This window comes from Geospiza fortis, unplaced genomic scaffold (genome assembly GCF_000277835.1).
Source record: "Geospiza fortis unplaced genomic scaffold, GeoFor_1.0 scaffold425, whole genome shotgun sequence".
Classification (NCBI taxonomy): Eukaryota; Metazoa; Chordata; class Aves; order Passeriformes; family Thraupidae; genus Geospiza; species Geospiza fortis.
In genome coordinates, this window is record NW_005054387.1 from 1157864 (window position 1) to 1167540 (window position 9677).

The following is a 9677-nucleotide window of genomic DNA, read 5'->3' on the forward strand; positions in this document are numbered from 1 at the left end:
AGGCCTGCATTAGCAATATTCATTTGCTAAAGGAATTATCAATGCTTTTATTTTTATTATTTTTTAAGCTTACCCTCTCCCCTGGGAATGCAATGTCTGGATTGGAGATAGCAGCAATTTTTGCCAGAGCATGAGAAGCCTTTATCTTGCCAACATCTGTGCCTTCCACAGCCAGAGGTATCAGGGCCTGGAGACACACAGGAAAAAGCATTCAGTGTTCTAAGAAGATTTACAAGACTGCCTTAACAGAGTAAACCAAGTTAAAAATATCCCATAGCCCTCTGTGATGTCTTGCTTTTGTTCTCAAATAGGCACCACAAGCTCACACCGTCACTCCAAGAACATCACTTCTTTGGAGCCTTGCAGAGATGGGACTGCAGTGTCAGTATGGCCTTCGGGGGGGACAACTTGTGCTCTTCTGTCACTGTCCCTCACCGGAGACACACCCCAGGCTGCCAGCAGACATTAACAGCACATCAGGAACTGTGAACATAAAAGTAATCACCTTCCCACCACCTTGAGCGACAATGGTCCCGCGGTCCTTGGGGTCTTCACACAAGGCAAGAAACACCCTGCAGGGGCACAGAACACTCAGTGAGACAGCCATGGGGACAGCAACAGCCAACAGACCTCATGGAATGGGGCTGAGGTTTTGCAGGAGTGCCAGAGCCACCAGGTAAATTCCAGGTGCTTAACCGCATGCACACAGCACTCTATGAGGAAGCAATAAATGGCAGATTAAGAAGTTTTCAGGTCTGTAAAATGAACTCTATTCCAGCCAGAACCAATACAGAGAACTCAAAAATGCATTCCAGCTAGGCAGTTTGAAGGTCAGAACATGAATTTTTATGACACCTGTGAACAAAACCTTTGGTTTTAAATTTTTGCTTCCCACGCTCCCCCACAGGCAGAATGTCCCACCCCAGGTGTCCATCCCCATGGCACAGGGGCTGCCCAGCACTCCCAGCTCCCAGAACTGCAGTGAGGGCACCTGGCTATGAGCTCCTTGCTCTGGTCAGTCAAAATGGCACTGTCAGCCTTCACCATGCAGGCCAAGGCAGAGACAACTCCAGCCTTCAGCAACCGCTTCACCCGCTTCACCACAAAATCCTTCTTGTCCTGAGGAGGAAACATTGGGAAAGGATTAGCCCTTAGCAGCTGCCATTCTGCCATCCAGCCACCCAACAGCCAAGCCTGCTTGGAGAGCAAACAGCTTCAGTCTGGAGACAGGAGACCTGAAGTCTGTGACAATGGATACACCAAAGAAAGTCTTCCTGAACAGCATCTCCAGCTGGACACAACCCACCTTTGGATGCTCCTCAGGCACGTGCTGCTTGGAGAATTTTGCCAGCTGCACCAGCTCTGGGACCAGCTCCTTGGTATCATAGCTGTTGGTACAGTTCACCAGTGCAGAAGCCACGGAATACAAGATTGTTTTGTCACTTGCCTGCAGAGGAAAATAAAGCTTGTGTGAGGGTGAGGAGGGCACAGCAGGGAAACAGGCCCCTTTGGACTGCCAGGATGGTGTTTTCACCAGTGGAAATGTTCTTATCCCCAGTTTCATAGCCCATGAAAGTTTTCATGGTCAAACAAGGTGTTGGACATCATCAGGTGCTGTCAACACCTTGGTGCCTTTGGCTTTCATGCAGTTGCTGGCAGTGCAGGAAGGAGCAACCTCCCTCAGCCCAGGGAAAAGAGAAGGATGGTGGCAGCCCTGAGATGTCTCTGGAGCACAGGCAAAACTGAAGTTTTGCTGAACCAGAGGTGAGGAGTCGGGGTCACAGCTCCTTCTGACTGGGGCACAGTGTAGGGCTGGAGAGCTGGGAGAAGTTGGTGCTACCAGAGGAATGAGGGAACAAGGAAAGGAGATGGACCTTGGCTAATTCAAACATAGCTTTCAGGGCTGGCTCATCTTCAACAAAGTCATCTTTCACATCTGCATCGAGGGTGAGGTAGGAGAGCCCTTCCACAGCCCACTTCCTGGTGCGGGCATCAATGCTGGTGTTGCATAACCACCTGGGAGAGAGAAAACCACTCACATTTCTATCTCGGGAGCCAGAACTAACTTATCTGGAAAAAGAGGGAGGAAAAACAGATATTGAGGCTGATTTGGGCCCAAATATGTCCTCAGATTCTGCTGCAGCTCCTCAGACTGGGGATGCTTCCCCTTGAGACATGACCTTCCTCCCATGGCCCAACTTGTGGGATGTAAATGCTGCAGGGAATGACAGACCAGGACAGCTACTCAGCACTGCTTTGCCTTTTCCATCCCACGAAACACGAAACACGAGATGCCTGCAGGAATGACCACCCATTCAGTCACTTCCTAACTTGATCCCACCTCCTTGGTTACTCCTGGAGGAGTGACCTGGCAAATTCACCTTCAGGGGGGACTTGTGCATATTCAAAGTAAGCATCAATCAGGCTGTGCCACTCTGGCAAAGAGGGAGGCACCAGGTCTGGTGTGTTCCATGGGCAGTGAGGGAGGGAGAAGGCTCCTCTGGATATTGAGGCAGGAGGAGCACATGGCTGCTTCAGGCACAGAGGAGCTCCACGTCCCAGTGCAATGGCTCAGGGAGCACTGTCAGCTGGCAGGCAGCACAGGAAATGAAGGCAATGTGTGGGCAGGATCTCATGGGAGAGGAACATATTGTGCTTTGCAAAGACTGGAATAACTGAAGGGAGAAGGGAGGTCACTCACTTTCGGCACTGCTTGGCTAACTTCTCAGTGGAGCCCTCAGCAAACTGCCGCAGGCCATAGTCCGTGCCTCCTGCTGAGCCCAGCTTGCAGAGACCCTGAAGAGGACAAAAAGGATGTACCAGTGAGAAAGGCTCATTAATTCTCTTGTGTTGCTGCCCCAAAACAGCCTAAGCTCATCCCTCATCCCCAGAACCTCCCTCCTCTCCCAGGTCTGGGATTAAGCTGCCGAGCGTGGCAGGCAGTAGAGGTGGGGCTGCATCCTCACCACCAGAGCTCGGATTTTGATCTTCTCATTCTTGGTCTTCTTGTAGATCTCCTTCAGGAGTGTCACCCCGTTGGTGATGATGAAGGTGGCTCTGCTCAGCTTGGTGGAAGCATGGATGAGAGCTTCCACAGCCACCAGCTGGTCAATCTCCCTCTCGGACCCACACAGGGCAACCATCATCTCCATCACTCCCTTCATGCCAAGCAGCTTGTTGCCCAAGTCAAAGGGCCCTTGCAGGACACCAGACACAATCTGGACAGCATGGAGCGTCTTATCCATGTCTTGTGGGTCAATTTTGCTCCTGCATGGGATAGAGGGAGTATTGTACAGTAGTGGGGAGGGGATGTCCTCCCTCATCTGCGCTGCTGAATCACGTTGGATATTTGGGACTCCAAATTCCTGCAAAGCTGTGATCCAGCAGGATCCCAAGCAAGTCACAATCTCCCAGAGCCCCAGTTTTGAACCCAAGTGGACTTCAAGTGCCTGATCTCACCCTCCTGCCCTCTGGGCCAGCTCAGCCCGACTCACTTGATGTACTCCTCACAGATCAGCCGGTAGTTGTCCCGCTCCGGGTCGCAGCGCAGGTCATCGTAGAGCTTATTTAGGAGGACAGAGGCAGTCAGCTGGGTGTTCTCTGTCAGTGGCAGGCAGTCAGGCATCTCAGGAATCTGGCCCACCACTTTCAGTATCTTTTTTAAGCCTGGAAACGATAGAGTGATATGGCTGTCAGAAGGGAGAGGGTCTGTGCAAAATTCAAGATACCATTTGTTACTTTCTTGCTGTGGAATAGTCAGTTTGGATGGTTTTCAATTATTTTGCAGCCTAATCACATAAGTCTTAAGCAAAAAAGGCACTCAGATATTTACTGGGGAGGAGCTTCTGCTGGTGAGATTGCAGGTTTGCAGCATCAGGCTTTTTTCCAGTTCTCAGAGTGAGATAAGCAGAACTGCATTAGGCCCCTGGCTGGATCTGTTATTTTTGTCAGGAGACATTAAACCTACTGACCTCCAAGGCTGGAGGCTCTGACTGAGGAAAACCCAGCCACTTTCAAGTGATTCTGGATGATTTAACTCTCTTTTTTCTGAATTATTATTAAATAACTTCCATCAAAATGGTAAAACACACATGCATTGGAATTACTATAAAAACACACAGCACACATTCTCCTCACCCTCGTCCAGTTTTACAATTGATCAATTTATGGGTCCACCAAGCTCAGCAGGTGCTCATCTCATCCTGTCTAAAGCAGACAATTTATGCAGGCCAAATCCTCCTAACATTAGCAAATACATTGGAGAAACTAACCAGAGATATTAGGCAGTCCTTCAGAAACTCAAAAATTCTTGTTCTCATACACAGTTGATTTTCTCTTAGAACTGTTCCCTGCTAAGAAGTTTAACTTTGCTCCGGGCTTGCATGCACCAAAAAAAGACAGAGAGGATTTATTTCATAGGAAGGACCAGTTCTACAGGTATTCAGGCAAGAACACACAGCTCCACATCTCCCAGATTGGAACAGGATGGAGGACAAGGACTCACCATTGTCAATGACAAAGATGCTCCTGCTGTTGTCATGGTCTTTCAGGTCCTTCCTTGGTATGTTCTTGTTGAGGAGGTTGAGGGCTCGGTCTCGCCCTTGCCCAGACACTTTCTTACTGACCAGCATATCCAGCAAACACATTGTGATCATCCTCAAATCCTTCTTGGTGTCTACACAGAAGCAAAACAGCAGCAGCCAGTTACAAGAAGTTACCTCTGCAAGCAGGTGAGCTCAGTCAAAACCATTCAAAGCCATTGTGTGGCTGGAACAGAAGTATTTAAGCTGTCCATGAGGATAAGAGCTGTGTGCAGGTTGTCCTCCTGTACAGCTGAAGGGTAAAGTCCCCACTTCAGCAAAGAACAAGGAATAAGGAGGAATTCCAGGAGCAGAGCCCTCCCTGCTGGGCCCAGAGGGAATGAAGAGCAGGTGATGTGCTGTTACCTAGCACTAGAGCCTCCTCCTTGCCGTGGTGCTCCTCCTTCCCCTGGCCCAGCAGGCAGTCAGTAATGGTCTGCAGGAGGTTGCAGACAGCCAGGGAGATTTCTTCATTGTCCACCGACATCCACATGCAAATGCTGTCGATGCCCAGGTAATGGAGAATGGCAGTGGCCTGGCCCCAGGAAGGAGAGAGCAGGACAGTGTTAGCAAAGGCCTTTCCTCCCTCTGTCCTCTAGGCTCAGCTGGGACAAAGAAATTGTTTTCTTCAGTGAATCCTGACTCAGTACAAGTCAGAGTTTTAATCTTTTCCCACTGCTCACAAACAACACAAACTATTTCAATTTCCCCCTCCCCAGGTGCAAAAGCAGTGAAGGTCCGAGAACCCTGTCCTTACCCGAGCTTTATGTCCTGTGCACATTCCTGAAAGTGTCCTCACTGCTGCCAGGATCAGCTCAGGATTTTTGGTTTCTATCAGCTGCAGCAGCAAGTGGACCCCATTATTCTGGAAAATCCTCTCAGCACCTGCTTCCTCCCGCCCCAGGACTATGAGGTTGTTTGCAGCCTAGGTGGGAGGCAGAAGAACCAGGAGTCAGTGGCACAGCCCAGCCTCCAGAACATCTCTGTGCAGCTCTGGGAGATCCTGGTGGGAACCATCTCCTGACAGATGCAGCAGATCAGCTCAGACCCCACCAGAGAGTTGATCCAGGTGCATTTAGGGATCAGCTCTGCTCTGCCCAAGAAGAGTGGGTCACTGCTTGGAAGGAACATCTGGAGCGTGGCAGGACCTCAGCAGAAGTCCAGGCTGACCCCACCTTTGGTATTCTGGGAGGTTGAGCCACCTTCCCTTGGCACAGGGGTGATTTTCCGTCTCTCTGAGTGCAGTTCACCTTCCAGCTCCTTCCCTCATCCTCCATCCAGGGGAGGTGGGGAAGGGAACACAGGGCTCTGCTCCCTGGAGCAGCCTCTGACATCAACCAGCCATTTTGCCAAGTCCAGGGCAGTTCTCACCTTTTCTCGCTTTTCTTTGTCGCTGTTCTCATCCAGCAGGATCTCAAACATCTTCTGCACCCTCGAGTCTGTGGAGAACTGAATGCGCAGCTGTGCCAAGAGGGAGAGCACAGAGCATAAGGAGGAGAAAATTGAGGAGCAGCTTTCCTTTTTCACTTCAAGAATACTCCCTCCCCTCAAACCACAGGCAATTTAAGCTGAATAACAGGAGATAGAATTTCTCAGCAATTAGCATCCATTACCAATCTCATGGGCACAGGCAGAGCCAGCCTTAAACCTTGATTTCTGAGACTTCATAGGAGGTAGTGGTGCAAGGATTTCCTCACAGAACCCCTGTAAAGGTAACTCTGGCAATGTGGCAACTGCCAGACCCAGCCCAAAGCTTGTCCAGACCCTTGCCAAGACCTTTCCAAGACACCCAGAACCAGGCCAGCCTCAGGAGGGAGCTGCCACACTTTTAAATTTAATAATTCAACCCAACCCTCAGATTTACACACCCCAAGTATGAACTTCCAGTCAATGGAACCTATTTATCCCCCTATACTGCCACGAGTTTCCAGTATGACCAACAATCCATTGATGCAAGCCAGAGCAAGGATTTCCCACCCCTGGTCTATGAACCCAGCACTGTTCCCCTGGCATTTACCTTCTCCTGGATGTTGGCCCCCAGTCTCCTCAGGGTCTCCTGAAAGTTTTTGTTGCGGGGTTCGAGGGTTGCACATTTCTGGGCATCTTTGAATGCTTGGTCTAACTTGCCCAGTTTCTCCAGGGCTTGGCTGCGCCGGTACAAGGCTTTGATGTCTGAAGCATTGATGTCAATAGCTGGGAAAGGGATTCAAAACACCAGGAATCAGAGCTTGCTGCTTGGAAGTGGCCTGTGCAAACTGTGATTTGCTTTGTTATGAGCATCAAGCAGTGCCTGATTAGCACTGATTGGACCAGCACACCAAATTGGAACATCACTTGAACTTCCAGGAATTCCCTTGTGGCCTCAGCACTTGGGTGTTAGTGGACATCAAGGAATAAGGCCACAGATGTGAGAGCAGGCTGAGCAAGTGTATCCAGCTCCCCTCATAACAGCCCCCTCCTTACCTCTAGATGCATCTGAGGCTGCCTTGGCATATTCCTCCTGTTAAGCCAGAAAGGAGGGATTTGTTAGCCATGGAATAGCAGGGCATGTCCCCAATGCTGATGGACATTGGGATCTCTCTGTTCCCATTTCCCAGGGGGACACCCCAGTGAAGCTCCAGCTCGAGCCCAGAACATTTCATTTCACACCAGCTGGAAACACCCTATTCAATAAATGGACAAACCACCCTGTCCACAGCCAGTGGGTGCCCTTGGCTGCCCTCCTGCTCTTCTCCTCTTGAGCACTGCCCAGGTGAGGGGAGCTGTTCTCACCTTTTTGAGGAAACAGGCTGCCCTGTTCCTGTACAGCACCGCCTGCAGCGCCTTGTCCTTGTTGAGCTTTATGGCTTGAGTGTAGCTTTGAAGGGCTTTCTCGTAGTCACTGGCCTGAAAATATTTATTGCCCTCCTCTTTCAGCTGAATGGGATCCTCCATCTGGAGAGCTTGAAGGAAAAGCATCAATTTACGTTCCATTTTCAACTGCCTGCGTCGCCTGCCTACTCCCCCAAGCTGAGCTCCACCATGAGACTGACATGTAATTAACACACATTAATAAAAGCAGCTTACCAGGACGAAGAGTTTTGAAAATGATGATCTTAATTGCTCTTCAAGGCTGTGACTTCTCAGAAGCTTTTCCCACCAATGTAGATCCTTAGGAGTCAATTAAAAAAAAATAGAAAAGAAAAACAGCAACAAAAAAAGGAATTAAATCTGCCAGCACTACTGAGAGTCCGTGTGGCTCAGGAAAGAGCTCACTTCCCACTCCAAGTTTGGGCAGGACCTGGCAGCTCCTGCTGCCTGTCAGCGTCACCTGTCACCACAGCCTGTCCCCTCCTTGTGCCCTCGTGCTTTATACGCCTGGGGAGGGCTGGGAGCCAGGGCCAGCTCGGGGGGCACCTGGCTGCAGGCAGGCAGCACCCCTCTGCAGCAAGAGGGAATCCTCCCCCACCTGGCAGGGCAAATCCCAGCTCCCCTCTGCCTGCAGAGCTGCAGAGGGTGTGGGGAGCAGGAAGGGGGAGGTTCATGCCAAAAAAGCCCACGGCCGGGATGGCTGACCCCTGTCACAGTGCTCAGACCCTTTTCCCTTTCTATTTAGGGAAGCATGAGACAGCTGAGCCTCGGGGACAAGTGGCCCCAGGCCAGCAGCTGCAGCAGTGCCCAGCACCTTCCAGAATTCCCTGGGATGGAAAGCTGACAGACACCCAGCACTGCCTCCTCCTCCTTGCAGGGCCTTTGGGAGCCCATCCCACTGAAATCCCACTGAAATCCCACCCCAGTCTGGTGCTGCCACCCACCCCACACATGATCATTCAGCAACACACTGACAGGGGCTAACTGGAACATACTGGGATGAGTGGCTCAATTTCAGTGGCACCAGGAGACAGAGCAGCACTGAGCTCCAAGAGCAGTGAGCCTTTCAACCCAGCAGTCACAATCAGGGATTCTGCTTTTTGATTTATCTCCCCCCAAACACAGGCCTTGCCTTCCCCAGTGTACCTACCAGCATCCCAGCTATAAACCAAAGCAGGGGCTGGCAGGATGGGGAAATGACTGAGGAGAGCATGAGCTGACCAAAACATTGCCAGGAGCAAAAATATAATTGTCTTTAATTGTGTGATCTGTGTTGTGGCTTGTGGCTCTTACACAGCAAGAATGAGCACAGAACTTCCCTGCCCAGGCCTCCTGTTTTATTCACCCACCACCAGCAGCACTGCCTGCTCCTCTGGGCAGGAGGTGATTCCAAATCCATTTGTAAATCCCTTCACATCACAGCTGCAGGCAGCTTCATCAAGAGCAGCTCCCACATCTATACCTGTTGGAGAATATGTCCAAGGTACAAGGACAACAGCTGTGGAAAGTGCTAGATGCCATCCCTGCCTTGGACAGACTCAGTGCAGCGGCTTTTCCAGCATTCATTTGGATTAACACACCAGAAACTGCTTCCAACATGGCTTTAGGTACTGGGCAAAGCTCAGCTGGCTGAAATATCAGTACTCGTGGGCTTCTCACGTCAGCCAGACTACAGGGTCACAAGTGGCATTGTCACAAGCGGCAGCACTGCAGGTAAACTGAGTCACAAAATCAAACGGTGTTGGGAGCCGAGAGCTGAGAGTGCAGGGCAGGGCAGGCTCACAGCGAGTACCGAGAGCCCTCTTCAGGCTGGAAAGAAAAACACAATAACAAATACCACCAAAAATAGTTTTCTCAGGAGAAATTCAAGCCTCCAAGGCAGCCAGGGTGGGACACACGGCTCCCAACACCCGTAGGGCAGCAAAGCCCCCCAGCCCTTCGTGCGCTTTCATTTCCCAGTGGGCTGGGGAAAGGAAAGACTCCAGTGGCTGATGAGCCTGAACAAAGCCAGTCCTGAGAGTGTCACAGATCCGGCATGGCTTGGGTGGGAAGGGACCGCAGCGTTCTGCTGATCCCGGCGAGCGGCTGGGGATGGGAACCGGAGCGGCATGGGACAGCCGGACCGGGGATGGGGAACCGGAGCCGGGCCGGGGAAAGGAAACTCCAGCGGGATGGGACAGCCGGACCGGGGATGGGGAACCGGAGCCGGGCCGGGGAAAGGAAACTCCAGCGGGATGGGACAGCCGG

At 51.3% G+C, this 9677-nt stretch overlaps 2 protein-coding genes across 2 annotated transcripts in view; one reads left to right on the plus strand and one right to left on the minus strand.

Moving 5' to 3' along the window:
* The window catches only part of UNC45B (unc-45 myosin chaperone B), a 10678-nt gene extending 2686 nt beyond the window's left edge, over positions 1-7992 (minus strand). Inside the window, exons 1-16 of the mRNA XM_014308857.2 lie at positions 7647-7992; positions 7353-7522; positions 7044-7080; positions 6598-6773; positions 5952-6041; positions 5338-5505; positions 4947-5115; positions 4505-4675; positions 3495-3666; positions 2967-3267; positions 2702-2796; positions 1875-2016; positions 1307-1447; positions 992-1119; positions 506-572; positions 35-187 (exon numbers count right to left, since the gene is read on the minus strand). Coding sequence (XP_014164332.1) covers positions 35-187; positions 506-572; positions 992-1119; positions 1307-1447; positions 1875-2016; positions 2702-2796; positions 2967-3267; positions 3495-3666; positions 4505-4675; positions 4947-5115; positions 5338-5505; positions 5952-6041; positions 6598-6773; positions 7044-7080; positions 7353-7514 — 2172 coding nt within the window. The 5' untranslated portion in view covers positions 7515-7522; positions 7647-7992. The remainder of the gene's footprint in view (positions 1-34; positions 188-505; positions 573-991; positions 1120-1306; positions 1448-1874; positions 2017-2701; positions 2797-2966; positions 3268-3494; positions 3667-4504; positions 4676-4946; positions 5116-5337; positions 5506-5951; positions 6042-6597; positions 6774-7043; positions 7081-7352; positions 7523-7646) is intronic.
* A 1463-nt stretch (positions 7993-9455) lies between these two features.
* RAD51D (RAD51 paralog D) overlaps positions 9456-9677 on the plus strand; it is a 7748-nt gene continuing 7526 nt past the window's right edge. The window contains exon 1 of the mRNA XM_031060668.1: positions 9456-9474. The gene's annotated coding sequence lies outside the window, so the exon portion shown is untranslated. The remainder of the gene's footprint in view (positions 9475-9677) is intronic.